Source organism: Nymphalis io, chromosome 8, assembly GCF_905147045.1.
Source record: "Nymphalis io chromosome 8, ilAglIoxx1.1, whole genome shotgun sequence".
NCBI lineage: Eukaryota > Metazoa > Arthropoda > Insecta > Lepidoptera > Nymphalidae > Nymphalis > Nymphalis io.
The window spans coordinates 14,155,552-14,180,442 of NC_065895.1; the positions used below are offsets into that span (position 1 = coordinate 14,155,552).

Here is a 24,891-nt window from a genome sequence, read left to right on the forward strand (position 1 = left end):
TACCTTGTGCTTTATTTATTAAAAAAATAATGGGGAAAAAACAAATGAATGACTGTTTTTAAAACTCAAATGTACCAGCTAAATGAATTTATAAATTTGAATTTGGAATTTTTAACCAAAGAGGAGATATCTCAGATCACACGGGTCAGTACGACAAAACGCCAATTTCATATATGGACCTAATATTTTAGCGTCTTGGTACCCCATTCTGTATTCACAGGACGGCATTTTCGTTTTTGTTTTCGTTGTTATGGTTATGAGCAACTAATAGCAATACGAAGACCAAAAAACGTCTCAATTAGTACGTTTTTTTAGTCTCTCAAATTGATTCACATGTATAATATAATTATACCTTATACTAGAATTTATATGAGTGGTACCAAATGTTTTCGACTAAGTGTGTACAAGAAGCCGTATTTTGAAGGTGAATAAATTACAATCAAAATGGTTATTTACACACAAATATATTAAAAATAATTGTAAGAAACGAGTTATGTATGTGGTACTTAGTTAAATAGTTGCTGATAGGCAGTCGCCTCCTTCGAGTCGGTCCTGACAAAGACAATAGTATTTTGTAATTTAGATTTTTAGTAGTGGTAACTTTATTTGTGAATGAGACTAACAATTTATTGAAAAAATTGAAATAAAGTGATATTGCAATGTAATTTTGTAAATAATATCTTAATCTAATTAAAGTGTTTGCGGAAATACATAATATGTAATAATTTTATTGTGATATCTTAAGCTTAAGAAAGTACGTGCCGATTTAAAATCTCATCTTTGCAAACATCAATCGTTACTTCAATATGGCTGCCGCCGGACTACGTTTGTCACAGAGAACTGTTTATAGCGGCTTATACAGGGTTTACAGAAATTTTGTTAGTGTAATTTATTGGGATATGTCAAACGTTTTAACTTATTTAAGCCGTTGTTAAAGTAACTATCATAACCCCTCTAAGAAGACTGAGTATCAATATATATATTAATATATATTATATCAAAACAAGGAATTGGCGTCCGGAAATTAGTGCAGTGCTGTGAAAAAAATTGTGTTGATTTTGTATTTAATTTAAGTAATTGAATTTGGATTAGTGACTGGCCCGCGATGTCGCAGTATGAGCGGACGAAATGAACCCGCCGTACCTATCGCGGCAACATCAACATTACCACTCATGGTAAATATAGCAACTGTTTTATATTCGATATTAATAACGAGTATTATTAATTTTAACACATAAGTTAAACGATATCAATAAGAAATAATAAGTTTATATGAATAAAAAATAAATAATTAGTAATCAGTAATACAGTTATATTGTCTGAATAAAAAATCACCAAAAGTTACTGATTTTATTAATAACTTGACACAATGTATTTTGTTCCTTATATGAATACCAATGACAATATTTTAATAGCAAAGTTTGATATTTATTTTGTTTATGTTCTTATCTCAATTATTTTTAAATGCTGCAGTCTCCTTTAAAGCAAAACTATTGTTATAGTGTTGCAATTATTATGACTAAAAGTTTAGAAGATAAATTAGCTACGTAATTAAGCAATAATAATTTGATTTGAGTGTGCTACAAGTCATTGGTTAGTATTTTCCAAGAGTAAACAGACAATTGCACAAGTATCATATTAAGGCTGTGGATCAGATTCTGTAGCATCTTCAACGGCAATCCAAATTGTTCATTGTTCTTTTATTTACACAGACTGACTGTCTTTTTATGAAAATTATGTTTTTTTTATGTAATCAATCTACATCAATAAAAAATATATTGATTTATATAACAACATATAATACACAATGCTGAAGTTGGAAATCTTTGATATTCTCCGAGTGAATATGTAAGGCCTATTTATATTTTAAATATATAAAAGTATGTGGGGGCAAGTAATCCTAATTTGGTTTGAGGTCCACATCACTTTTAAGGATGGTGTAAGTAAGATGTGAGATGGTGTAAGGATTTCAATACATTTAATTTTATTTGATCTGCAAGTACCCACGATTAATTTCACATCAGTACAATAATTGATGTTCCTATGACTTAGCAATAAATTTATCTCTTTGAAATTGTTAGTAATATTGTAAAATAAAAATTTTATACATAATTTTATATTAAATTTAATAGATGTATGTTATATAGATTGCAGGTAAAATTTAGTTTAATCTGTTTCCATGTCTGTGCTCTTAATGCTAATCTTAATTTACCTTATAGCCAAAATAAATATCCATTTTAAATAAACAATATTGAAATATATTTTTTAGCATACAATTTTTTTTAATTATTCCTAAGTTTTATATTGAAATGATAATATTCAATCAGCTTAGTCGTATTGAAGGTAAACAAGAGTCAGTAGGCAAAAGCAAAAACACATAAATACAAAATCAGTTTCAATTGCAGTTAAACAAAGCCAGGTGGTAAAAGAAAACTTGATAATTCAATTTATCACCCGTAGACATTATACGAAAGATCAGAGATGAATGTCTTACTCTTATATTATTTTCAAAACTTTATAAAAGTAATCTATATTTTGAGTTTTCTGTAAACTTTTAAAAATTATTTTTTTTCATTATGTTATGTTACATGATAACAATATCTTTACTGGGTGTTTAGACAACTTTGTATATTTTTTTAACTATTATAAATAAACAAATATCTATTTTAAAAAATCTGAAATTTGTGACAAAATTAAAATAATATATTTTTTATCTATATGAACTAATTCATTCTCCATTCATTAATGAATGTCTTAGGTCAAGACCTTGATATTAATTGCCAGTTCATTGAAAAAAGGTGTCTTGAATTAGTAGTATCACAATTGAAGATAAGAATATTAATCAAGAACTGTTTGTAGTGCACAATATAGCGGAGTTATTAGCAAATCACTTAGAATATTTAAAATTACGGTTTGCTTACATCTACTCCTATTGTGATTGGAATAGACTATATACAAATATTTTTTTGCAGGATGACAATTTTTTAGAATCAATGTATTTCTCAGTTTATTTTTTAGCCTTAATTATAATGAATGGTCGAAATTGGTGACACTTTTGTGTTTGTAGTAGTGAATGGTCAGTTAGCAGAGAAATGAATAAACAAATACTTTTTTTATTTCTAATAATAAATAGAAACTTAATATTATTAACATATTGAATATGTTGTACATTGAATGTAATTTTTAATCATGATTTTTATCAATACCTCAGTTAAAAACGATTTATCTATACCATTAAGTTGTTATAAGGTGTGGTGAAGGAAAACATTGTGAGAAAACCTACATGTGTCTAATTTCACTGAAAATGTGATGGAATAACCTCCAAACATCTTAGAGGAGGCCTCAGCTCAGCACTAGGACAATCCCCGGCTGCAGCTTTTTTTACACTTTAAATGTATGTATATGTTAAAATAAAAAAAATGTTTTTTAGGGTGTGGAGCGCGGAAATAGTTGCGGCGGAGGTGGGGGAGTGGGTGGTGTTGGAGATGAGACGATCAATGGCGTGGCGGCGCCTGAGCGTGCTGATGAACCGCCTCGCAAAAGAACTAAATTACTCGCTACTGATGACGTTTCTACGCTCCGGAAGCGAGTACTCGAGTATAAACTACTTAGGTTGAAAAATTTGCGTGATAGGTAAGTTGTACTCTTCGTTTGTTTGTCGCGTCGAAGACGCGTCGCCGCTCTAGCGTCGCGCTCGGTTACAGGTTCACGGAGCAACTGAGCGAGCTGTACTTCCTTCAGGCGGGCGGAAACATGATGGACTATGCGGCATGGCGAAAAAGACCCCCTGCTCCGCAGCTAGTAGCCTTCCTAGAAGCTCGGCGACCTCCACCAGCTGCTCCACCGCCACCAGAGCCACCTCCCGCGCCTGTAACACTGCCGCCTACCGTCGCCGTTATCACGTCTTGCTCTCCACAAACGCCAGCTGTTCCCGTAGTAGCTCCTGTCACTTCCACTACTCCCGCCGCCGACGAAATGGTCGAGAAGGCCAAACAAGAAGCTTACGTCGCGGCTCGAGTAGCCGAGTTGGCTCGTGCGGGTCTTTGGACAGAGCGGCGCCTTCCACGTGTCCTTGAGCCTCCTCGTCCGAAAACACACTGGGACTACCTACTTGAAGAAATGGCATGGCTCGCTCAGGACTTTGCACATGAACGCAAATGGAAAAAACAAGCTGCCAAAAAGGTGTTTTTTTTTTATTTCTTACCAAGTAATTAATAAAGATTATAAAAACATCAATGCCCAATTTTCAAATATTATAGTTACAGTAACAGCCTGTTAATGTCCCACTGCTGGGCTAAGGCCTCCTCTCCCTTTTGAGGAAAAGGATTTGGAGCTTATTCCAGCACGCTGCTCCAATGCGGGTTGGTAAAATACACATGTGTATGGCAGAATTTCAATGAAGTTAGACACATGCAGGTTTCCTCACGATGTTTTCCTTCACCGTCAAACACGAAATGAATTATAAACACAAATTAAGCTCATGAAAATTCAGTGGTGCTAACCCGGATTCGAATCCACGATTAGCGGTTAAGTCACATGTTCTAACCAGTGGGCCATCTCGGCTTTTTTTTCAAATATTACTTCTATCTATTATAAAGTATCATTTCTGAAGCTATAAACCAAACAGTAAATAATTTTTTTTTAATAATAATAATTGTTATAGTTTATTTAATTGTTACTAGTTTGAATATTTCTCATATGCAAACTATTAACAATTTACACTGTTAAATAATACCTTTCTTATTTTAAATTTTAGTGTGCTCGTGCAGTACAAAAATATTTTCAAGATAAAGCTGCAGCTGCTCAGAAAGCAGAGAAAGCCCAAGAATTACAATTAAAAAAAATTGCTGCTTTTGCAGCCAAGGAAATAAGAATGTTTTGGACCAATGTTGAAAAGGTAATCAATTTTATCTTATTATATTTTTACAGGACACATTTGTCATGGAATACTTATTTATATAAACGTAAATGTCAATTTATCAAAATTATAAAGGGATAATTTGTTTTATCCCAATTCACACATCAAATTATTTAATTCAAATCAATAAAATTATTTAATTCTAAGGATTTTGTTTAAGCGACGATAATAATAATAATCTTGCGATTCTTTTGCTTATATAGGGATAGAGTGTACCTGTGTGCGCAACACACACTTGTGCACTATAATGTATCTTGCATAGTTGGCTAATCTCTCTTGCAATTTGCCGCCGTGGCCGAAATTTTTCCGGAGGACATTATTGTTATAATTTTCCTGTTATTCCTTTAAACGAATACTAGTTTCTTTAGTGATGTTGACCTCATTATGAATATTGTATGTAGTTGGTGGAATGGAAGCGCGTGCGACGTGTCGAGCGAGCGCGCAAGGAAGCACTCGACGAGCAGTTGAGCTACATCGTGGACCGCACCGAGCGCTACTCGCGCCAGCTCGCCGCCAACCTGGGCGCGCCCGCCGTGCCCGCGCTCGCCCACGCGCCCGACACGCCGCCCTCCGACGACGAGTTTCAGCCGCGCGGGGACTCCGACGACGACGAGGAGACCATCGCCGCCGCCGAGCGGGAGGCGGCGGACGACGCCGCGGACCATCGCGACGAAATCGAGGCGCTCCGGCGGGAGTCGCATCTCGATCTCGGGGACCTTTTGCCACCCGGCTATTTACCCACACACTCGCCTCCGCCCTCTGACTACGGACCTGATGATGATTCTGCTGACGACGAAGATACCATAGCTGAACAGGAGAAGAACGAGCGACCCGAGGACGCAGCTGCCGAAATTGCAGCGCTTAAGGACGAAGCCGATCTCGATCTAAATGAACTCGTTAGGCGCTATGCGGGCGCAGCCCCGCCGGCGGCCGAAATTAGCGAACACTCTTCAGAAACGGAGGCAGATTCAGATGATGACGACAACTCTGAATCTGCTAGTGTAGAGTCCTCTGCATCGGAGCAACTCGAAGCTTTAATGGACACTAAGGAGGCGAGTACGATGGAGGGATTGGAAAAAGCGGACGGAGCGGACGACGCGGGCGGGGCGGACGGCGAGCAGCGCGTGGAGGCGGCAGCGTCGTTGGCGGCCACGCTGCAGCCCACGGGGAACACGCTGTCGGAGACCGTGGTGGGAACGCCGGTTCCGCGCCTTCTGCGACATTCACTTCGCGAGTACCAACACGTGGGCTTGCACTGGTTGGCCACCATGCACTCTCGGCGTCTCAATGGAATTTTGGCCGACGAGATGGGTCTCGGTAAGACCATCCAAACGATCGCGCTGCTGGCGCATCTGGCTCTCGAACACCACGACTGGGGGCCGCATCTCGTCGTCGCACCCACGTCAGTTGTGCTCAATTGGGAGATAGAATTCAAAAAGTGGTGTCCGTCTTTTAAGATTCTCACGTATTATGGCACGATAAAGGAACGAAAACTAAAACGCGTCGGTTGGACAAAAGCGAACTCTTTTCATGTGTGCATAACGTCTTACAAGCTTGTGGTGCAAGACCATCAAAGTTTTCGTAGAAAAAAATGGAAATACCTCATTCTTGACGAAGCCCAAAATATAAAAAACTTCAAATCTCAGAGGTGGCAGATGTTACTGAATTTTCAAACAGAAAGGTAAAAAATTTAGGTAACTCTCTTGATCATATTTTATATTTTCGATCTCGATTCGGTCGAACTTTCTCATTATTATTATACCAGTATATAAAATGGTACAATACGGTAGCGATATGCGATTATGTGCAGGCGACTGTTGCTGACGGGCACGCCGCTGCAAAACAGCCTGCTGGAGCTGTGGTCGCTGATGCACTTCCTGATGCCGGACGTGTTCGCGTCGCACACGGAGTTCCGCGAGTGGTTCGCGCCCGTGGCCGGCATCGCCGACGGCTCGCACCGCTACAGCGACGCGCTCGTGCGCCGCCTGCATGAGGCACGTCGTGTCAATCTCGCTTTACGCAAATACTTTGAATCGTAAATTTTAACCAAGTTTTCCATGCCATATATAAATGTTCAGAGAATATTTTTCCCATAGAATGTAGCTCTAATTCCATTACTAGATACTTTAATTTTAAATTACGTTTAATGCTTAGCATACAATTGACACTTGCCCTCGATGTATCGAATAGTTTATAACGCTTCGATCAGTTTTCAGTTTTATGTAATAAATTGATTGTACGCAGGTACTTCGACCGTTCCTGTTGCGGCGGCTGAAGGCGGACGTGGAGCGACAGATGCCCCGGAAGTATGAGCATGTCTTGCTCTGTCGCCTCTCCAAGCGACAACGTTTCCTCTACGACGACTTTATGTCACGCGCTAAGTAAGAACCAGATCAGTATCATATTGATGATTTGAAATTTAATTGAATTCAATTACATTTAAGAAATCCTTGAAATGAGCCTTTAAATTTTTTTACTAAAAATAATTTTGTATACAGAACAAAGGAGTGCCTTGCGTCCGGAAATCTGCTGAGTGTGATCAACGTGCTTATGCAGCTTCGCAAAGTGTGCAATCACCCCGACCTCTTTGAGCCTCGGCCTGTGGCCTCGCCGCTGCAACTGTCCGCACTGCGGTACCGCGTACCGGCGCTCACTCTCATCAGTGATATTGTGGAACGAGTGCAGTTCGCTGCGCGCCTCGGCGGTGACCTCGCCTCGCTCGAGGTGGAGAGCGCGGGGGCTTTTGCCGCGCATCGTGCGAGACACCTGGCGCCGCCGCGTCGACTCGTCGAGGAGCTGCCCGACATGCCGCGCATCTCGCCGCCGCGCCCGCCTCCCGCAGCGCTACGGTTGCACCTCCGACTGGTGCCGCGAACGCCGCCGACGCTGCGCGTGCCCCCCCCCGCGCCGCTGGTAGCTTCGGGTCCTGTCCACGCTTCCACGGCTCGCGCACCTCTCAACGCAGCTCCGCCTGCCGCGACGGCGCAGCCAGCGCGAGGCGCGAGCGCACGTCTCGAATCGCACCGCCGCTCCTGCTTGCGCCGCCTCGCTACGGTTAACGAGCGGCGCTGCTGGCGCTTGCCGCTGTTCGGAGCGGACTTGCGAGCGGCCGTGTGCGCCGGACCTCCGGCTGTTCCTCCCCGGGATCTGAACGCCCTTTTAGATGAAATGCATGACATTATCGATAGGTAAGTAATTTGTGTCCTTTATAATCTAATGTTATAACGCTAAGTATAATTTAGGGTTGTAGCCAGTTTTTTATTGACCTTTATTTGTTTAATAAAAACAAAGGAGCGACAACACACCTATAGAAGGAAAAAGGTACATGGTTAATCACATAAAAATAAACCACACGAAATAAAGTAGACAAGAAAATGTACATACTCGTGTGTATAGACTATTCTAATTAAAGAAGGAGTAAAGATCAACCAACCTTAGATTTACGTATTCTATGCGATTTGATAATAGCTCTGCTGTATAATGCACTACAAACAGTTCTTGAGTAATATATATTTGAAGTTTAAGAAGCCTTTTTTGCGAAGCCATAATAAATATCATAGATTATTATTATTATTCAAGATCTCGACCAATGGTCATAAATCATGTCAGTGCGCTGTCAATGTTGTTTATTTGTTTTACGTTGGTTATATGTGTATTCACTGGTCCACTCATTAGATATTCTACTGCAAAACAGCAGTACTTGGTATTGTTGTGTTCCGGTTCCGGATAGGGTGACTGAGCCAGTGTTATTACAGGCACATAATATCTTATTCCCAAGGTTAGTGGCGCTTTGGATGTAAGCGATGCGGCATTTCTTACAATGTCAATGTCTATGGGCATTATTGATCACATACCATCAGATGACCCATATGCTAGTTCGCCTAATTATTCTATATAAAAAAAAAATGTTTTTCATTACATCAACATTTGTAATTACTTCGTTGATCTAATGGCTGTACGTAATGTAAATGTATGTAAGCAAATCCCGAGATCCGTGATTGCGGATTGTCGATGCAGTGATCGTTTTCAACTTCACTGCAAGTCTTTTTCTCATAGTATGTTCTCGATGTAGAGATGTCTTTTGTTAATATAATAAAGAGTTTCGTAATATTAATTTATAGATTTGGAATATGCTGGGCGTCGTGCCGCGCGTCCGCGGTGCAGGTGTCGAGCGGCGCGGGCGCGGTGCGCGGCGCGGCGGGCGCGCGCGACTGGCGGCGCCGCGTGCGCGCCGTGGAGGCCGCCGCGCTGGCGCCCGCGCGCGCCGCGCTGGCGCTGCTGCACGCGCCCGCCTCCCGCCACGCCGTCGCCTTCCCGCACCCGCGCCTGCTGCAATACGACTGCGGTATTTTACGTCCTCCTTAACGCTCCCCAGTGTTTTTATCTTTTTTTAAGGTGACGTTTTAACGTTTTTCTTGTCCTGGTAGGTAAACTGCAGACGTTGGACGGCCTGCTGCGGCGATTGAGGGCGGGTGGACATCGCGTGTTAATATTCACACAGATGACGCGAGTGCTGGACGTCCTGGAAGGTTTTCTGTCGATGCACGGCCACACGTACCTGAGACTCGACGGTGCGACGAAAGTAGACCAGCGGCAACCTCTTGTCGATCGATTCAACGGCGATCCTCGAATCTTCGCCTTCATTCTTTCGACCAGGAGTGGAGGCGTCGGGCTTAACCTGACGGGTGCCGATTCAGTCGTTTTTTACGATTCGGACTGGAACCCCACCATGGACGCACAGGCGCAAGATCGCTGTCACCGTATCGGACAAACCCGAGACGTGCACGTCTATAGACTCGTGACTGCCGCTACTGTCGAGGAAAATATCTTGCGCAAAGCGGAACAAAAGCGAACTCTCGGTCATTTGGCTATCGAAGATGGCCATTTCACTACGTCATATTTACGTGCTGTAAGTAGTATTTAATGCGTAATGGTATTCTTAGTACCAAAATCATAAATTATCATACTTTATAAATATTTGTATGCTCATTTCTAGGCAAACATCAAGGAATTATTCGGGGCTGAGGCGGAAGCCGTGAGCGAAGGTGGAGACGCTGACGCGGCAGAGGGCGGCGAGCTCGAATCGGCGCTGGCGGCGGCGGAGGACGAGGCGGACGCAGCCGCGGCGCAGGCGGCGCGCGCCGAGGCGCAGGGCGACCTGGCGGAGTTCGACGAGACGCTGCCGATCGAGGACGACACGCGCGAGCGCTCGCACGCCGCGTCGCCACGCGGCCCGCATGAGGACCCCGATGCTGGAGAGTTTGCTGTTCTAATGAAACAGGTGGGTCTTCACGTCACATCTTTATTTTTTCAATTTTTGAGCATTGTTTCCTGTGTGTGTCCAGAGCGTGGCTTATCTATTGTGCTAATACCTCTTTTACGTTTATATGTTATGTAGAAGAGTGACTGCGTCTGTTCGATATATTCTTTGATTTAAATGACATAAAATATTCTAAACATTAAAATGTTATACAATGACTACCAGGATAAAAATACTGACTAACAAAGACCAGACCTGAAAGTATATGTGAGCTAGCCTAATGATACTACTTAGGAATTAGCAATAAAAATAATAATAAAATAAATAATAATAAATACATAAATAGTCACTCATTCATACCACTTCCAGCTGTACTTATCCGTGTAGATAAATTCTATTCTTAATGAGAAATAAAGTTTCTTTAACCCGAAATCGCTAGCCTCAATGACAACAACCAGGTTAACAGTCTCGGGACTTATCATCTCATCCGATTTATATACAATTTTTTTTAGCTTACACCAGTAGAGAAGTACGCTATGCGACTAGTCGAAACTAGCGAGGCGGCTACGGAGGCTGAACGAGCCGCACTCGGTGAGATGCGACGTCAGTTGCGAGAATGGGAGCAGGCACGTCGCGCGCTTCGAGACGAGCCCGCTAGCATGGAACCCGAAGCAGAACCGGACCCCGAATTGACTTACAGTCGAGAGGACTCGCGCGCCAAGGTGCGTGCCCGCCGTCGACGTCGAGCGCGCCTCGCCACGAAGTCACCGCCAGCGCCCCCACCGCCGCCGTCTCCGCCGCCCTCCCCGCCCGCGCCCCCGTCCGACGAGCCGGTCGCGACCGCTCCGGAGGCCAGCTCGGCCCCTGTGTCGGCGGCGGGTGCTCCTCGCACTCGGTCGCGTGGCACGGTGCACATCAACCTGTGGACGTTGGACGAGGCGGGCACGGAGGGTGGCGGCGGACGGCGACGGGCGCTCCGTAACGGCACCCTCGATTCGTGGCTCGCGGGCGCCCCCGATAGACAGAACAATAAATGATTTGACACACTTGCGTTTTTATATTTCTGACGTTCGACGTTTTGGTGCCGCTCGATACTCGTCCGTAAATGCTTGACCTCGCTCTCGGCTCGGTGTTCTCGCGAGAAGCCACCAAAACGGCGACACCGCCCGCGAACGTCAGGGATATAAGGCGTGCAAGCATTTACGGGCGAGACCGAGCGGCGTCCCCCCGCCCCGCCGCCGCCCGGTGCCGCCCGCGCCCTCATTTCAGAATTCATCATTTTCATAAATTTAATTATAAAGAAAAATTAAGTTCCATGTTTTTGGATAAGCAGTATGTGCAAAACTTTGCGAACGCATTTGAACAGTAAGATTTTATATAAACATAAAAAATAGTCAAATGTAAACCAATTGAATCATGCTGGTCCACAAATCCACAAAATCAACAATTTTGTACATTCGTAATTTAAGCTATGAGTATATTTGAATAGATTCAATCATACAGTTTTGGTCGAATAATTAGGACCGACGTGTCTATGTACAATGAGTATCGCTAATTCTATTAACAAATTATTTTCGAAAGTATTTTACATCATTTAGCCATAACTTGACAACCGTTCGAAGGTCTGAGCCATTCCGCAACGAAACCGAATTATTTATTAATGCAAAAAAAAAAAAACCGACATGGCACTGGAATCTTAAAAGTTAAAGGTACAGCACCACTGAATTAAAGAAAGTTATCAATTGTATACGTCCATTGCGTCCAAATATTGCTAAATAACAAAGTTTTTATACAACCTGCTAGATAAGGCGAAGTAAAAAAATGTGTGTGATGTATGTTAAAGCTTGTAGGTTTAGTTAATCAGTTTAAAAAATATTTTGAATTTTACTGGATGAACCGACTAGCACAACACAACGATGACATGGCTCAATAGATAGCTCTCACGTGGATCTTAACCGGAGATCTGCCAGGAATTCCGAGTAATATACTACTTGCTTTATTTGTGTTTGTAGTGATTCTTTCCTAATTATTTGATCACAACTATATATGCATATAGAGGTACATATAATTCTTTGTCAATTTGAAATGGCAATAACGACACATAAAAAAAACTTTTGAATTATCACTGAATCGAACAAAAATTTAAAAAATATATAAAAGGGAAAAGTGCACTGCCGCCCACACATAAAATATATTTATTTAACAGCAGTGTGTACTTTAACAAACAATACATTATTGCAATTTTTAACGCGGATAAGTATTGAATAATGTGCTATAAAGTAGTAACAACATATGATAGATAACATTTAAAATAGATTTATTTGGTGGGGTGAGTGTATTATTTAAGTTATATTATTATTAGTTGATGATTATATTGCCAAGCCTGATTTAAAAAAAAATCGGTTACAGATGTGGGTGAGTGGAAACGGCGTCATAGAGCGAATGCCGGTGAGTAAGGAATCTGAGAACAAGTAGTAGTAGTTCTCGGTGCAACGACCATCCTTTAATTCCCATTCCTTCACAGATATGGTGCCCGCCCACGCCACCATCCAGCGATGGCGACGTCTACTGCGAGAGCTGGGCGCGGCCGCTGTACCGTCGCGGCGCTGCCTCCGACGCCTTACTGCCGCCCGTGCGCTGGCGGGAGACACGTGCCCCGCGCTCCCCGCGTCGCGCGCGTCCCGCCCCCCGCGCCGCCCTCGCGCCGCCTTCGCTGTTCGAGCGCGCCGGCCCGCGGCCTCGGCCTCGCCTGCGGCCCCCTCCCGCCCCCGCACGCGAGCACGCCGCCCCGCCGCCCGACTGGGCTCCCTGCGAGGACGCTGCACTACGCCGCGCCTTACGCTTGCAACGTTTGCCACCCGAGCCGCCCGCCGCGCATGCGCCAAACTGGGATTGGCTCTCAGACTTAGTTAATGAGACGGCGCGCGCCTATCGTTCGCCGCGTGCCTGCCGCGACCGTCACGATGCACTCGTCGATCCCGAGCGCGCACGTCGTAAGCATCGTAAGCCACCGCCCGCGCGTCGCCGACCCGACGATGACGCTCCACGTCCGCCGCTTCAACGACTAGATGCGATGCGAGACGCGGCCGAAAGACGCCGCGCCGCGCCCAAACGGCGCCTCGACGACGCCGCGCACCACAACCCGAAACATGCAGCGTTGCTCGCCGACCATGGGGTCGATTACGACGTGCCTCCAACGCCAATGGAGGTGGCCATGAGACGCGCCGAGCGTATAGCAAAGGAGAAAATGAAGGCCGGCGCTAGTGGGTCTGCTTCCGCTAATGCGACACAATCGACACCTACCGTGACACCCGCGCCCGCAGCGCCGCCGCAACGCATTGTGGTGGCTGCGCACAGTGCACAGGCAGCGCTGGCGAATGCGGCCGCCGTCGGCAAAGCGGAGGCGGTGAGGCGTGCGCGTGTTTCTGGAGAATCGCCACGTGTCGTCGCGCCGCCCACTGCGCAGCTGCTTTACCGACAACAGTCTCTCGCTGCGCGACATCATTTAAAGATTTTGCATCACCCATCCCCACCTCAATCGCAGGTATTTGGCAGACTTCTACTCTTTTTCATTTTTATAACGATGTATGATTAATTGTGATGGATTTCCGTTGCAGAGCGGGTCGACGAGCGCGAGCGTGGTGACGGAGGGCGGAGCGGGCGCGGGCGGCGCGGCATTGCGCACCCTGCAGCTGCAACAGCTGGCGCTGCGGCGCGGCTCGGCCCGCGCGCCGCCGCCGCACGTGGTGCTCGCGCACCTGGCGCCGCCCGCGCACCACGCGCCCGCCGCGCCCGCGCCGCACCCGCCGCACCCGCCGCAGAGCGCGCAGTCGGCGCAGCACCCGCACCCATCCGACACGCAACAATAAAATATTTAGATTTATTTTAACTTTTATTTGTTATCCTAATCTATATTCATTGTTATACTGGTTACCCATGAATTAGCCGTTTTATACAGAATGAATGAAAAGTAATAATTCGGATCGAATTATTAGTCACTATTGTCGATGCTCTTTTATATTATATTATAAAAATCGTAGGGACGAAGAACTCTAGTCGTTTTGCTTCGCCTCATCTGGTTTGAAATTTTACCCCTGTATGATGTTTTCCTAATTCGTAAAAAATAATCTAGTAGGTCCAGAGCACCCATTAAACGAGATTCAGTTCACAACTGACTCCAATTCGACGTATATGATTCAGTGTCATTAACTTACGTTGAAGTCTACTACTTATTTTTACGTGGTCTCAGAAGAATTGCTTTTCACTTTCACTGTGTTTTTGAATTCTTCGTTTGGTCTTCCGCGCGGTCGCGGAAAAATGAACAACTGAAATTGTAAAGTAATTACATACAAAAAATAAATTAATTTGTGACCAAAATCATTCAAAATTGCCCTCTTTAACAACAATCATATTTGCAAAGCCTATTTGATTTGTAAAGAAAAAATAAAATAAAATTATTAAGTAGCAGCGGTAGTCTAAAATAAAAAGATGTATATACATTTGTACGTTTAGTTACTCAAAGATTGTTCGGGGAAAAAAACATGGTTTTGTGGTAATAGGTATAATTTATTTTAAAACTAAAAGAAGTCATTTAATAAGGCCAGCTTGTTCATTTATTTTCGCATCTACTGGTAATAGAAGACCAAACAAATGCGTACGACCGTCCCCTAAGTGGGCTCTAAGTTTGTTTTTATGGTGATCCTTTGATCCTTGATCCTTCTTTCATTGTTATTCCAGGCGCTCCAGGAAGTATTTGACGAAAGTCACCGACAAACTCACAAAATTCGTTTTCTGCATTCATATATTACTATTATAAATGAAATATATCCTTACCTAATATTTTTTTTCACGAAACTATGATTTTATTTCTTTTATTCCATTTTTAATTTATATTATTATGGAAAGAAACGGTACATAATAAATTTCATAAATAAGAAATATTAACAAATCATGACCAATAAAAGTTTCCAATGATTGACTAACACATAACAAGGTACGAGGCGTAGATACACAGTATCAATTAAATTGTTTTTCCTTAGCAATATCACTAATCATAAATTTCAATGATTAACATCCTAATATAACACATACTTTACATATAGTGCTAGCGTGTGCACAACCGCGGATATGCGTTTTCATTTTTTTGTTATGGCACAGGCTTTTGGCTTACGATTGAAGCTTAAGTTGGCTGCAGAAATTAAAAAAAAAACTTTTTATTATCTTTAAGCTAGTCATAATGTAATTTTACATTATTTGAATTTACAACACAATAATTTTACAATTAGCCGCACCTCAAGTAAAAAAAGAAATCGCAATTTATTCCGATTTTATCTATTGTGAAATTCTAAAAAAATAGTTTTTGTTAATAAAATAAAATTATTTTTTATCATTTGATATATGTGGCGAGAAAGATTACATAAAATGATCACACTTGCTGAGTACATGAACATCGACGTTCGATATGGACGAGGCGCAGTGAAGAGACCAAGTGCGTGAATGGCTCAAGAACGTCAGTAAGTGCAAGTGTGAGAGGACGCACCACGCCGCGTAGCGCACTGGCCGTTTGCGTTGCGAATACTAAAGGCGGCTGCACTATCGCATTGAATGCTAACGCTAGTGTCGGCTTCAGCAACTGATCCGACGCGGCCTGTAGAGCACCCGTCATAATGCTGCGCGCTCCCGATAATAAGCACCTGTTATTTTATATTTACTAAATTGCTCGCATGACATTCACATTCTAGCAACAGTAGAGCAGTATAGTCTGCAGGCAGATAGTATTAAAAAGTAAGTAAAAATGTTACACCTTTCAATCTGCAATACTATCGCAACCGGCACGCCTATTAGAACCCGCGGCACGGCCAATAACTCGGACAGTAAAGCAGTTGCGGGTCGCCTGAGGTACCGCGCCGCACGTTCCACATGCGTTATACTCGTTGCGTCTCGGGCACACAGAAATTCATTGGCCTTTTCAAAGCGGTACACCTCTATGCGGTCGGGCCCTTGTTTAAAATATAAATTTACTAATATAAAAATGATTAAAATAGATTTCCTTACGGTACATAATAAATTTCATAAATAAGTATATAACTTAAATGTGTTTGAAAATAGAAACCTCTTACCATTGTCAAACAAATCGAAATCTTCGCTTTTTGTATCGCATAACTTCTTCCAAAAAGAAGTCTTGGATTTTTTCTATAAATAAAGTTGTTTCGTTATTATTACTTGTATACTATTGCTATTATTACAGGTATATAATAAATCGTAGAAGTTAACAGGTAGGCACCATTTTACCTCGTATGTCGCTTTGCCCTGAGTTACTGTACGTTTTCCATCCTCCTTGACTCGAGAGAACGGCTCATCGACTCGGTTGCCCGTATCGAGTAGTGAACGGGCTTTATCCCAACTTTGTTTAATTAAAAGAATGTTATTTAGAATCTGAATTCTATTCAATAAATGACGTGCGTACACTAAGTGCCAAAGACTTACGAATGCTGATGAAGTGCAGCAAAAGCCGGACAAGCTAACAAAACTGTAGCCGGGACGGTGTTGTTCTCGCCACCTGGCTATATGGGAACAAAATATGTAATAATTAAGAAATAATAAGAACAAGAATTTCCTTAAAAAAAAAATTCGTAAACTACTACTAATTTATTACACCTAAAACTGTGATCACAATATGATTGGATTTTAGATCAATTGCACACAAATTGCGACAATGTCATCGATAGTTCTGAATTATTGTCGGTAAAAAATTAAAACAGTATCTTCGAATATTATAAAATATTTTGTAAATTAGGTAATTTAAATTGTTTATGTTGTGTCATTGGAAATGTAAATCAGCTGAGAAAGTTAATGAAATTTGAAACCGTCGTTGTGCAAGGAAATACACCGGTTGGGCTGGAGGCAGCAGGCAGGCGACCTCCCGCCCTCCTCTGCTTCTGTACTACCACCTGTCAAAACGACAACATTATTGTGTTTAAGACAACATGTATATCAATCGGTATAAAGATAATAAATACAGATACTTTTACGAAAGAAGCAGATTGATCGCATATTGATGGTGGCGAAGGCGGTAGTGTCGGCGCGTCGCCAGCAGCCAACGGGCCACTGCCATGGCTTTGGCTGCATTCCGTAAGGGCTCGACTCGAACTCAACTGTTCTGCTTCTATAGATAATATAGGTAACACCAATACTCTACATAAATACGATTCTATATATAAATCATTCGAACATACCAAAACGAATGTTAGTGATCTCGTTTTCTCTTGCTTCAACTCCTCTATTTGCTGTTAAGTGACTACGAGGGGAAATATATGGTTTTGGAGTATTTGTCATTTTCATCGTAAAAGTCGACTGACAGTATTCATACTGCTTACACAGACGTCAGACCGACACTGACGTACAGAAAAAAGGCCACACGATAAAATTAGTCATTTATGGTGATTGCAGAAAGGTTAAACATAAACTCAATTTGTTTAAATTTGATCTCGTAGCTCAAGCCAGGATTATAACATTAATATTCAGAGGCCTATCACACGATTACTTTGGTCAAAAATAGGAATTTACGCACGACGACGACCCGACCGGACTCTTGAGTTTATGGCACAACGTTGTCGCTGTGACTCATCAATCTTGATAGTTTTCTAATATTTCATTTAATGTTTTACTTTTTTCTTAAAATATTGTTTAGTCACTGTTCAGTGATTGTGTTTCTGTGTATTCGAGTTGCTGCCACGTGCTACCTACCCACGGCTTCCCTTGTGAAAATTATTATAGTACCGGCTTAGAATAGTACTCCCCCAATCTCATAACGTGGGTGTCGTAAGAGGCGACTGAGGGACGGGGAAAAGGGGGGATGGGCAGCAGCGTCCCCCCTCCCATAAACATCTTACCCCCTACTGCGCTCGCCAACACGCCTGCCCAGCGCGGCGAGTATGGGCAAACCACCTCCCTAAATGGCAGATGCGCCCAAAAAAAGGCCCCCAGTTACCGGCAAGCCCGCTAGGCCCGACCAAGGTAGCGGTCTCGGTATCGGCAGGGCAGGGGGTGCTAAGAATCACCGGTTCACGGCAGGCTACCGTATAAAACGACTGAAAATGGCAACGTATAATGGACGCTCGATGAGGCTGGACCATCACCTCGCCGAATTAGAAGTAGAGTTAAGTCATATAAACTGGCATATACTGGGGTTATCTGAAGTCCGAAGACAGGGGGAGGACACGATAACTCTAGAGTCCGGTAACTTACTCTACTTCCGCGAAGGTGATAACCTCTCCCAGGGTGGTGTCGGTTTTCTAGTCAAAAAGGATCTCATTAGCAGCATTGTGGAAATCAGTAGTGTGTCGAACCGGGTAGCGTACCTTGTCCTAAACTTTCCGACAGGTACTCCCTGAAGGTCGTACAGGTATATGCGCCAACTTCGACATACTCTGATGATGTGGTCGAAGCGATGTACGAGGACATCGCAAAGGCCCTCAACGACACCTCGAGGGCTCACTACAATGTTGTTATGGGAGACTTTAATGCTAAAGTGGGAGTACAAGATAGCGGTGAATCGAAAGTCGGACCTTACGGCTTGGGCTGCAGAAATCACAGGGGGCAAATGCTGGTAAACTTTCTCGAAGCGCAGGGGCTTTTTTTTGATGAATTCTTTCTTTCAAAAGAAGCCTCAGAGGAGGTGGACCTGGCGAAGCCCCGATAACGTGACAAGGAACGAGATAGACTTTATCATCTCGAATAAAAGGCACATATTTAGAGATGTTTCAGTGATCAACAGGTTTAATACCGGAAGTGATCACCGCTTGGTTCGAGGCACTCTAAATATCAACTTAAAAGCCGAAAGATCGAGAATGATGAGGTCTACTCTCCGACCTACCATGCTCCAAGCTGCTCAAGGCTCCGAAAAGTTCCAAATGGAACTTCAAAATCAATTCACCGCGTTGGAAACCATAAGCAGCATTGATGAGAGAACCGACACGCTGGTCAAAATACTGCAAAACACATCCCGCAAGTGTTTTCCGCCACAGAGAAGAGACAACGCACCAAAACTCTCTGCTGAGACACTCGAGCTCATGAGAAAACGACGAGAACTACCATCGTTTTTGTCAGATAAGGCCTTAAACCGAACAATAAAAACGCTGACGCGACGCGATCTCCGACGCTCCAATACCCGTGCCATCAAGGCTGCGATTGAGCAAAATCGGGGATCGAAAGTGTTCGCTCGCAAGTTTGGGAGGCCGCGTCTGACAAAACTTAAAACTGAAAATGGTGGGGTCGTTACCTCTAGGCCTGAGATTATCGGAGAAGTAGAGAGGTTTTATGGGCAGTTGTTCTCTTCAAGATCGGATAAACCCATGGGAATCAGTATTGATGACCAGCGCGCCCCTCTTATGCGCCATTACTCCGAGGAGCTCCCGGTCGTTGACCAAGGAGAGATTAGGGCGGCTCTAGAACAGCTTAAAAACAACAAATCTCCGGGAGATGACGGAATCACAACAGAGTTGCTTAAGGCAGGCGGGACTCCGGTCCTGAAAGAGCTAGCAAGCCTCTTTAATTTCGTCATCCAACATGGCAAGACCCCGGAAACGTGGAGCGGGAGTGAGGTGGTACTGTTTTTCAAGAAAGGTGATAAAACCCTCTTGAAAAACTACAGACCAATCTCCCTCCTGAGTCACGTGTATAAGCTGTTCTCAAGAGTCGTCACGAACCGTCTCGCCAGACGACTTGACGAGTTCCAGCCCCCAGAGCAAGCCGGCTTTCGATCAGGCTACAGCACCGTGGACCACATCCATACTGTTCGGCAGATTGTGCAGAAGACCGAAGAGTACAATCAGCCGCTGTGTATGGCATTTGTGGACTACGAGAAAGCCTTCGACTCCATCGAAACCTGGGCAGTGCTCGACTCATTGCAGAGATGTCATATCGATTGGAGATATATCGAGGTACTGAGATGTCTGTACAACGCCGCTACAATGACTGTCCACATCCAGGACTGTAAGACGAAGGCGATCCAATTGCGCAGAGGGGTGAGACAGGGGGATGTAATATCCCCGAAACTGTTCACCAACGCGTTGGAAGACGTTTTCAAAACGCTGGATTGGACTAGGTATGGAGTCAATGTAAACGGCGAGTACATCTCACACCTTCGATTTGCCGACGATATCGTCATCATAGCAGAGTCGCTGGAACAACTCACCGAAATGCTGCGTAGCCTAGGCGAGTCTTCCCGGTGTGTCGGTCTCGGCATGAACTTGGACAAGACCAAGGTCATGTTCAATAGGCATGTCGTGCCGGGACCGATATACGTCGAGGGCAAACCTCTCGAAGTTGTTAGTGAATATACCTACCTAGGACAGATTATACAAATCGGTAGGAACAACTTCGAGAAGGAAGCCGATCGAAGAATTCGCTTGGGATGGGCAGCATTTGGCAACCTTCGTCAAGTCCTCAAGTCGTCTATACCGCAATGTTTGAAGACGAAAGTCTTCAACCAATGCGTCTTACCTGCCATGACATACGGTGCCGAAACGTGGACACTAACTGCGGGACTAGTCCACAAATTCAAAGTCGCTCAGCGTGCTATGGAGCGAGCTATGCTCGGAGTATCTTTGAAGGATAAGATCAGAAATGAGATTATCCGGAAAAGAACCGGAGTCACCGACATAGCTTGCAAAATTAGCAGGCTGAAGTGGCAGTGGGCTGGTCACGTATGTCGTAGGACCGATGGCCGTTGGAGCAGACGAGTCCTAGAGTGGAGACCGCGAATCGGCAAGCGCAGCGTAGCATAGCGTAGCAGGCAGGCAGGCAGGCAGGCAGGCAGGCAGGCAGGCAGGCAGGCAGGCAGGCAGGCAGGCAGGCAGGCAGGCAGGCAGGCAGGCAGGCAGGCAGGCAGGCAGGCAGGCAGGCAGGCAGGCAGGCAGGCAGGCAGGCAGGCAGGCAGGCAGGCAGGCAGGCAGGCAGGCAGGCAGGCAGGCAGGCAGGCAGGCAGGCAGGCAGGCAGGCAGGCAGGCAGGCAGGCAGGCAGGCAGGCAGGCAGGCAGGCAGGCCGGCAGGCAGGCAGGCAGGCAGGCAGGCAGGCAGGCAGGCAGGCAGGCAGGCAGGCAGGCAGGCAGGCAGGCAGGCAGGCAGGCAGGCAGGCAGGCAGGCAGGTTAGGTTAGGTTAGGTTAGGTTAGGTTAGGTTAGGTTAGGTTAGGTTAGGTTAGGTTAGGTTAGGTTAGGTTTCCCGCGACGGTGGAAAACGGGCACGCTCGTTCTGATCCGCAAGGACGGGCGTCCGTCCGATCAGCCGTCAGCCTACCGCCCGATCGTGTTGCTCGACGAGGTGAGCAAGCTCTTCGAGCGGGTGCTCGCTGCCCGTCTCGTCGGCAGTATGGAGCCGGGACTCGACGAGCGGCAATACGGGTTCCGTCCCGGCCGCTCGACGCTCGACGCGATCGCCAGGGTGAGGGGCCTGGCCGAGGAGGAGGTGTCTCGGGGCGGGGTGGTGTTGGCAGTGTCGCTGGATATTTCCAATGCCTTCAACACCCTGCCCTGGGAAACGGTGATGGAGGCCCTGCGGTTCCACGGTGTGCCGGGCTACCTGCGGCGTACCGTGGCCGATTACTTCTCGGGCAGGGCGGTGGCCTTCCCGACTGCGGACGGATGGGCCGTCAGGTCGTTGTCGTGCGGTGTTCCGCAGGGGTCGGTACTAGGACCGCTCCTGTGGTGCATCGGCTACGACTGGGTGCTGCGCGGGGCCACGTTGCGGGGGGTCAGCGTCACGTGCTACGCTGACGACACCCTCGTGTCGGCCCGCGGCAGTTCATACCGGGAGGCGGCCTATCGCGCCACGGCTGGGGTGGCGCACGTAGTCCACCGAATCCGCGCGTTGGGCCTCGAGGTGGCCCTACACAAATCCGAGGCCCTCGTCTTTCACGGGCCTCGGAACGCGCCACCTCCGGGGGCGGCGATAACGGTGGGCGGAACTTCCATCGCCGTCGGGTCGACGATGAAGTACCTGGGACTCGTGCTCGACGGCAGGTGGAAGTTCGAAGAGCACTTCCGGCGCTTGGCCCCAAAGTTGGTGGCTGCAGCCGGGGCGCTAGGGAGGATCCTCCCGAACGTGGGTGGGCCAGGAGGTGCCTGCAGGCGCTTGTACACCGGCGTCGTGCGCTCGATGGCGCTCTACGGGGCGCCGATATGGGCGGACGCTCTGAGCGCCCGTAACGTCGCCTCGCTGCGACGTCCGCAGCGAGCGATGGCGCTCAGAGCGGCTCGGGCGTACCGCACGGTGTCGTACACCGCGGCGTGCCTGCTCGCCGGAAGCCCGCCATGGGACCTCGAGGCCGAGGCTAACTCGAGGGTCTATTGGCGGATCAAGGCGGCAGTGAGAGCGGAGGAGAACCGGCCCCACCCACGTGAGGTTCGGACGTGGCGAGAGGAGGCCCGCGAGAGGGTATTCGCCGAGTGGTCGGAGAGACTGGGTGTCCCGGGTGCTAGCCGGGACCTCGTTGCGGCCATTCGGCCGGTGCTGAGGAAGTGGGTCGAGCGCAAGCACGGCCCACCCACGTATCACCTCACACAGCTTTTGACCGGCCACGGTTGTTTCGGCCGGTACCTGTGTGAGGTGGTCGGTAGGGAGCCGACGGTGGAGTGCCACCATTGTGGCGGAGGAGCCGTGGATACGGCGGAACACACGCGCGTAGAGTGCCCGGCTTGGGCGGAGCCTCGCGCGGTCCTATCCACGGCCGTAGGTGGGGACCTGTCGCTTCCGGCCGTCGTCGAGAAGATGGCCGGAAGCGAAGAGATCTGGGCGGCAGTGTCACGGTTCAGCGCATGTGTCATGTCGCAAAAGGAGGAGGCAGAGCGGGAGCGGGAGGACGACGTGGACTCGCTCCCGCAACGAAGAAGGAGACCTCTTCGACGGCGACGTGCCTTCGCAGGCCGGACGCTGCCGCAGAGTTAAGGTGTGGTTGGCGGCGGAGCCAGTCTGTTGATCCGCCGCGGGGCTTCAAGCCCTGACGCCCAGCCTCCAGTGGCGGACTCGGGGGAGTCCGTCACGTAACAGGACGGAGGCACAGAGAGGAGGGAGGCGCGCCCCAACATCCTGGCGCGCTCTCGAGATGGGTCGCCTTATGGCGACGACCGCTGGCGGGGTTGCGGTTGTAAGTCACAACGTTCCCGTGACCCCGCCGCCTTGCGGAGAGGCGGAAATCCGGGGAGGTTTTAGTGGGTAGGACGGTGGCCCTCTGCGCCGTGAGTCCCGTGCGCCGTGAGGTTAGGTTAGGTTAGGTTAGGTTAGGTTAGGTTGGGGTGCATGTCAGTCACCTCCACGTGGTGCACCCTGGGCAACGGGGTCGACCGGCAATCCGATGTTTTTCCGGAATGCTTGTCGATCGCGGCTGAGACTGACGCGGCGGAAGTGTCGCGGGCCGCTCCTGGGACTTCTCTGTTGCGCAGAGTTGACCAGCGAGCGGCTCCGTGGCAAATAGGAGGACTCCGGGGTCCTTTTGGGCCGCCGGAGAGAGAGAGGAGGAGTTGGTCTCCGGAGTCCTTTCGGGCTGCCGGAGACAGGAGTAGAGGAGTAGAGGAGGAGGGAGAGGCGGGTTCGTCCAGTTTCGGTGTCGATGCTGGGCGGACAGACTTCGGTCACCGCCTTCTCGAACTCGTTTCCCCATCCAGGCGCCAGCCTGTGGTGGGACCGAGGGCCTTGCCTTCACCGGCCGGGTCGAGAGGAGAAAACCTCAATAAAAAACAACAGGTGGGTCGCTCACCCAAAGCGACGGCCGCAGGTGGGGTCGCGGTGGTGTGCTAACGCGTTCCCGTAACCCCGCCACCATGCGGTGAGAAGGAAACGAGGAGGTTTTAGTGGGTAGGACGGTGGCCCTCTGCGCCGTGAGTCCCGTGCGCCGTGAGGTTAGGTTAGGTTAGGTTAGGTTAGGTTAGGTTGGGGTGCATGTCAGTCACCTCCACGTGGTGCACCCTGGGCAACGGGGTCGACCGGCAATCCGATGTTTTTCCGGAATGCTTGTCGATCGCGGCTGAGACTGACGCGGCGGAAGTGTCGCGGGCCGCTCCTGGGACTTCTCTGTTGCGCAGAGTTGACCAGCGAGCGGCTCCGTGGCAAATAGGAGGACTCCGGGGTCCTTTTGGGCCGCCGGAGAGAGAGAGGAGGAGTTGGTCTCCGGAGTCCTTTCGGGCTGCCGGAGACAGGAGTAGAGGAGTAGAGGAGGAGGGAGAGGCGGGTTCGTCCAGTTTCGGTGTCGATGCTGGGCGGACAGACTTCGGTCACCGCCTTCTCGAACTCGTTTCCCCATCCAGGCGCCAGCCTGTGGTGGGACCGAGGGCCTTGCCTTCACCGGCCGGGTCGAGAGGAGAAAACCTCAATAAAAAACAACAGGTGGGTCGCTCACCCAAAGCGACGGCCGCAGGTGGGGTCGCGGTGGTGTGCTAACGCGTTCCCGTAACCCCGCCACCATGCGGTGAGAAGGAAACGAGGAGGTTTTAGTGGGTAGGACGATGGCCTTCTGCCCCGTGAGTCCCACATACCCGTCCCGGTCGTGTCCGGGCGGCAGGCGTAAATGCCTTTCCTCCTCGAAAAAAAAAAAAAAAAAAAAAAAAAAAAAAAAAAAAAAAAAAAAAAAAAAAAAAAAGGTTAGGTTAGGTTAGGTTAGGTTAGGTTAGGTTAGGTTAGGTTAGGTTAGGTTAGGTTAGGTTAGGTTAGGTTAGGTTAGG

General features: G+C 46.9%; 2 protein-coding genes and 1 long non-coding RNA gene across 3 annotated transcripts; 1 reads left to right on the plus strand and 2 right to left on the minus strand.

The window, feature by feature from the left end:
* Positions 1-606: 606 nt before the first annotated feature.
* LOC126770142 (helicase domino) lies at positions 607-14,061 on the plus strand. The gene is made up of 15 exons (XM_050489329.1): positions 607-1,175; positions 3,431-3,633; positions 3,705-4,182; positions 4,757-4,897; positions 5,320-6,599; positions 6,729-6,912; positions 7,163-7,299; positions 7,417-8,106; positions 9,040-9,263; positions 9,346-9,827; positions 9,915-10,199; positions 10,691-10,900; positions 12,588-12,626; positions 12,703-13,722; positions 13,796-14,061. Exons 1-15 carry the CDS (start codon positions 1,116-1,118, stop codon positions 14,045-14,047), a joined length of 5,685 nt encoding a protein of 1,894 aa, XP_050345286.1. The 5' UTR covers positions 607-1,115; the 3' UTR covers positions 14,048-14,061.
* Positions 14,062-15,563: 1,502 nt separating this feature from the next.
* LOC126770407 (uncharacterized) lies at positions 15,564-16,900 on the minus strand. Its single transcript, XM_050489805.1, has 5 exons — positions 16,893-16,900; positions 16,470-16,581; positions 16,298-16,370; positions 15,982-16,177; positions 15,564-15,871 (listed from the first exon to the last, which is right to left on the minus strand). The coding sequence occupies exons 1-5, from the start codon at positions 16,898-16,900 to the stop codon at positions 15,604-15,606; spliced, it is 657 nt and encodes a 218-aa protein (XP_050345762.1). The 3' UTR covers positions 15,564-15,603.
* A 59-nt stretch (positions 16,901-16,959) lies between these two features.
* On the minus strand, positions 16,960-17,509 carry LOC126770328 (uncharacterized). Its single transcript, XR_007669455.1, has 3 exons — positions 17,414-17,509; positions 17,204-17,343; positions 16,960-17,128 (listed from the first exon to the last, which is right to left on the minus strand). It is a non-coding gene; the product is annotated as an uncharacterized LOC126770328 (long non-coding RNA).
* Positions 17,510-24,891: the final 7,382 nt, after the last annotated feature.